Source organism: Anopheles aquasalis, chromosome 3, assembly GCF_943734665.1.
Source record: "Anopheles aquasalis chromosome 3, idAnoAquaMG_Q_19, whole genome shotgun sequence".
Classification (NCBI taxonomy): Eukaryota; Metazoa; Arthropoda; class Insecta; order Diptera; family Culicidae; genus Anopheles; species Anopheles aquasalis.
In genome coordinates, this window is record NC_064878.1 from 1,102,501 (window position 1) to 1,107,500 (window position 5,000).

Below are 5,000 nucleotides of genomic sequence, written 5' to 3' on the forward strand. Positions count from 1 at the left end.
GTAAGTACGCGAGCAATGCGCACCAGCAGAAAAGTCAGATTTTGATTTCGCAAAACCAAACCGCTAAACCATCTGTTGGACAAATTTGAGATCAAACAACATCTGGAAATGGAATCGAAGCACATGGCATTCCGCTCGTTGGCCAACGACTTGCGCGGTGACGCAGATCGTTAATGAAAGCATATGTGTTTCATGTCATTACCAGGCTCGAATCGTCGTCCGGAGGCGGGCTTTCGGCAACCGGTTGATGAGATTCCGCGGGAACCGGTGGCGAGCACTAGCACCACACCACGTGCTCCGGAACCGGAAGCAATCCTTCAACCGTCCACTTGCTATTACGAAGGCGCGTGGTACCGAGAGAACGAAGTCTTCCAGTCTGGATACCAAGGTTGTGCCACTTGTCGGTGCCGCAATTCCGTTGTCACGTGTGACGAGGCCGATTGTCCTCGTGTGACACCGCAACCGAGAACGACGACGACCACCACCACCACCACGACCACCACGGAGAAGCCCGAGTTTGATGCATCAGCCGTTGGCAATCGATATCCAGCGGCACCCGTTGGTGAACCAGGACCAGTTGGAGAAGTAGGCCAGCCTGGAGTGCCAGGAATGCCAGGAGCTCCCGGTTTACCGGGGCCACCAGGACCAGCACCGGATCTAACATTCTACACGCAACAACTGCAAGAGTCCATGGGTGGGCCTGACAAAGGACCTGGTCCCGAGAACTTCCAGTTTATGCAAGCGCAGGTTGGACCAGTCGGTCCCAGAGGTCCCCCCGGACCGGTCGGTGCTACCGGCCCTCAAGGATTTCAAGGACCGCGTGGAGAACCAGGCAAGCAGCGTTTCCCAGTGGCGTCCACTAACACAAATCCACTAACATTCGCTGTGATCTTGGAATTTTCTCAGGAGAACCTGGCGTGCCTGGCGTTGGCGGGCCACCCGGACCTCGTGGTTTGCCTGGACCACCAGGGAAAGATGGCGCAGCTGGAGATGATGGTGAGACTGGGTTGCCTGGTCCCGCTGGTTTACCGGGGCCAAGAGGCCTGCCTGGTATGCCTGGCGTTCCCGGACTTAAAGGACATCAAGGACTACCAGGACCGGAGGGTATGAAAGGAGAAACTGGTGCGGTTGGGGAGAAAGGATCCGTTGGAGCTACTGGCCCCGCTGGAGTTGCTGGTGCGGCTGTAAGTTTGCTTCACTCTGTTTTTTTAATCTATGGCTGTTCTGTATGTATCTGTAATCTTCTGCTTTCTAGGGACCTCCTGGACCTCGGGGCGAGCGAGGAAGGGAAGGTGCACCCGGACCACCTGGCCTGCGAGGCATTGATGGAATTGCTGGACAAATAGGGCCACCGGTGAGTCATTGCGTGACGCGTAACGCAGTGCAAACACATTTATCGCAATCTTTTTTTTTCTTAAAGGGTCCGGTTGGCAAAACTGGGAGTCCTGGATTTCCTGGAACTCCAGGAGCGAAGGGAGATATGGGTGCTGTTGGACCAAAAGGTAGTCAAGGCCCGCAAGGACAGCGTGGCGAATCTGGTCGACCAGGCTTATCGGGTGAAGCAGGTCAACCCGGCCAAGCGGGCAAGGATGGCATTCCCGGCGAAAAAGGGAGTCCAGGATCGCTTGGGCTGGCTGGCCCAGCTGGTTATCCAGGAGCGCGAGGATCTCCTGGAGAGAATGGCAGTCCAGGAGCCCAGGGAGCTAAGGGCGAACAAGGATTAACTGGGGAGAGAGGTTATAAGGGAGAAGCAGGCATCAAAGGGGAAGCTGGTATCCCCGGACCTCGCGGACTGCCTGGAGCGGTTGGGCCTGAAGGCAAACGAGGCAAACGAGGAATGCGTGGTCCAGCTGGACTCTCTGGGCCTCAGGGAGAAAGGGGTATACCTGGCCAACCTGGGTTGCCTGGTCCTGATGGCGCACAAGGTGTCAAAGGACAATCTGGGGATCGCGGAGCAACTGGTCCACAGGGTCCAAAGGGATCAACAGGAGATGTTGGACAACCTGGACCAGCCGGTATCCAAGGCTTACGAGGGCAACCAGGGAGGCCGGGTGCACAAGGAAAAAGCGGATCGCCTGGAGAACGAGGGCTGCCAGGATCAGATGGTAAAGTTGGTGAGCCAGGACCTCAAGGCCTCGTTGGTTTGCCTGGCCCTATTGGATTACCAGGTGATAAAGGATTCACCGGCGAACCTGGCAAAGATGGTGATCCAGGACCACCAGGAGCAGTCGGACCACGTGGCGATGCTGGAAAAGATGGACCGCCAGGTACGCGTTGGAAACCTTTATTTGTCGCTTGATTCTCCCCATCTCGCTCACACTTTTTCCGCTCTCTTTCTCTCTCTCTTAGGTATTATGGGACCGCCTGGGCCAGCTGGTATTGATGGGGAACGTGGCCCCCCTGGCGTCTCAGGACCTCGAGGCTTCCAAGGATTACCAGGCCCAGCGGGAGCGGCCGGAGCTGCAGGCAAAGATGGTCAAAATGGGCCACCGGGGCAACCAGGTCAGCCAGGCCAGCCAGGAATTCGTGGCGAAAGAGGATTCCCAGGAGAACGCGGACCGGTGGGCACTCCAGGCACTGCTGGGCAAAGAGGGGAACCAGGATCTCAAGGAAATGATGGACCACCGGTAAGAAGCAAAGTTTTTTTTTCCGGTTCGGCGAAGAACTGATTTCAAATTCATTCCATTACAGGGACCGGCTGGAGCTACTGGAATGAAAGGACACCAAGGGGCTCCCGGAATGGTCGGAATGCCAGGGTTAAGAGGACCAGCTGGTCCTGCTGGCGAGAAAGGCGAACGAGGCAGCTCAGGGCCACCCGGTCCGGAAGGTCCTCCTGGGAGAATCGGAGAACGCGGTCTACAGGGACCCATGGGTCCAGCAGGCCAGCCAGGAGAGCCAGCGGAAAAAGGCGAACCAGGAAATCCAGGATCAGCGGGAGAACCAGGAGCTCCAGGAGCTGTTGGTGATCGCGGTCCAGTCGGTCAGCAGGGTCTGCAAGGATTTCCAGGACCTCCAGGATCTGTTGGAGCCCCCGGATTGAAGGTTTTTGTTTTTTAGTTTATAACAAACAGCAAACGTTTCATGCAAAACTGAGTCGAATCCTTATCGATAATTATGGTCTTTCAAACAGGGTGATCGAGGAAGCCCAGGCTTGAAGGGTGAGCAAGGAAATTCTGGACTGCCAGGAATTCCGGGAGAAGCAGGTGCGCTTTTATTTTTCTTATGAGTTCGTCTTTATCCACGAATCCTTCCTTTATCCACGAAACGAATTTTCCTCGATTACTATCTATACCGCACACAGGCCCACAAGGATTGGTCGGACTTACGGGACCCAAGGGCGCGCGAGGAGAGCAAGGTATGCGTGGAGAATCTGGACCAATGGGTATCCAAGGACGACCAGGAGATCAAGGACCTATTGTAAGTAGCAACATTCCAACAGCTTTTCAACAACAGATTCAAACTGCGTGCGTGTTCAACAAATGATATTCGCGTCATTCTAGGGTCAAACTGGAAACCCTGGAGCGGCAGGCACACCGGGGACACCAGGCATGAAAGGAAATCCGGGCGAGACGGGTCGTCCAGGAAATCCTGGCGCGCAAGGTCCACCAGGACCTCAAGGGATCGAGGGGGTGAAGGGAGAAGCTGGCAGTGACGGACCTCCAGGACCTCCAGGAAATCAAGGACCTCACGGCGTGCCTGGTGACCGGTAATTGAAACCAGTGATCGATAAGATTCGCTGCTTTTTCAACCTGAAATCATCTTCCGATGATTTCCTCTTCCCAACTCCACAGAGGATTACCGGGCTTGCCTGGTCCTCAAGGACCTCAAGGATTACGCGGCATGCGAGGAGCGGCAGGCGAAGCTGGCCATCCAGGAAAAGCCGGAAATGACGGGCCTCCAGGACCTCCCGGTCAATTGGGACCAGCTGGACCACCTGGACCAACGGGTGATACTGGACCTGAAGGTATGTAGAAGGTGAGTACGCTTTGCCGCTCTCCACCACCTCTCAGCATTTTCATCTATCTTACAGGAATGCCAGGCAAACAGGGACCAGCAGGAATAGCAGGACGAGCAGGAGACAAGGGTCCGGTTGGAGCTACTGGACCTCAAGGATCACCTGGTGCTCCAGGACTTCCTGGACCGCCTGGCCAGCCTGGGCCGATAGGCCAGTCGGGGGAACGCGGATTGCGTGGCGAAACTGGACCACATGGAATAGACGGACCGCCTGGGCCTCGGGGAAAGCCTGGCCCACCAGGAAATGAGGGTCCGAAGGGAGAAAACGGGGAAGCGGGATTGAAAGGAGCGAAAGGACATCGAGGATTAATCGGTCTGCAAGGTTTACCAGGTCCGGCTGGTCCCCCTGGAGATAAGGGGAACGTTGGTAACGCAGGACCAGCTGGCAAACCAGGAGAGTCTGGCCCAAGGGGACCACCTGGCCGTGATGGATCGCCAGGACCACAGGGTATGCTTGGAGGTGCTGGACCACGTGGCTCTCCTGGAAACGACGGTAAGCCTGGCCAACCAGGACCTCAAGGACCACCCGGACCACCAGGACCACCCGGTGAAGGCATTGGATACGATGCCGCTGCGCTTGCCGCTCTTCTGGGTCATGGACAAATGAGCAACACCAAGGGTCCGGATCCAAACCAGGGTGACGAGCCGATGAATCTCGGCCGCGTATTCGAACTGACGGACGAAGAACGACAGAAGCTGGTGGAGAATGCTTACGAGAAGCTGAAGGCTGCCTTCGGTACATTCAAGAATCCGGACGGCAAACAGGGCTCACCGGCAAAGACGTGTCGCGATCTGTTTGTGGCCCATCCCGAGTTCTCCTCCGGTCACTATTGGATCGATCCGAATGAAGGAGATGCACGAGATTCCATCTTGGTGTACTGCGACGCCCAGAAGAAGGCCTCGTGCGTGCTCCCGCAGCCACTCCGCACCAAAGAGATCGCTTACGATGGTGACGAGCAAGAGGTGTGGCTCGGTGAGCTGAAGGA

General features: G+C 56.4%; 1 protein-coding gene across 1 annotated transcript in view; it reads left to right on the plus strand.

The window, feature by feature from the left end:
* Positions 1-5,000, plus strand: part of LOC126575113 (collagen alpha-1(I) chain-like) — a 6,626-nt gene that overhangs the window by 1,020 nt on the left and 606 nt on the right. The window contains exons 3-13 of the mRNA XM_050235657.1: positions 206-832; positions 907-1,184; positions 1,256-1,354; positions 1,421-2,267; positions 2,350-2,627; positions 2,692-3,042; positions 3,131-3,203; positions 3,302-3,417; positions 3,501-3,706; positions 3,792-3,964; positions 4,031-5,000. The exon at positions 4,031-5,000 is cut by the window's right edge and continues 606 nt beyond it. Coding sequence (XP_050091614.1) covers positions 206-832; positions 907-1,184; positions 1,256-1,354; positions 1,421-2,267; positions 2,350-2,627; positions 2,692-3,042; positions 3,131-3,203; positions 3,302-3,417; positions 3,501-3,706; positions 3,792-3,964; positions 4,031-5,000 — 4,018 coding nt within the window. The remainder of the gene's footprint in view (positions 1-205; positions 833-906; positions 1,185-1,255; positions 1,355-1,420; positions 2,268-2,349; positions 2,628-2,691; positions 3,043-3,130; positions 3,204-3,301; positions 3,418-3,500; positions 3,707-3,791; positions 3,965-4,030) is intronic.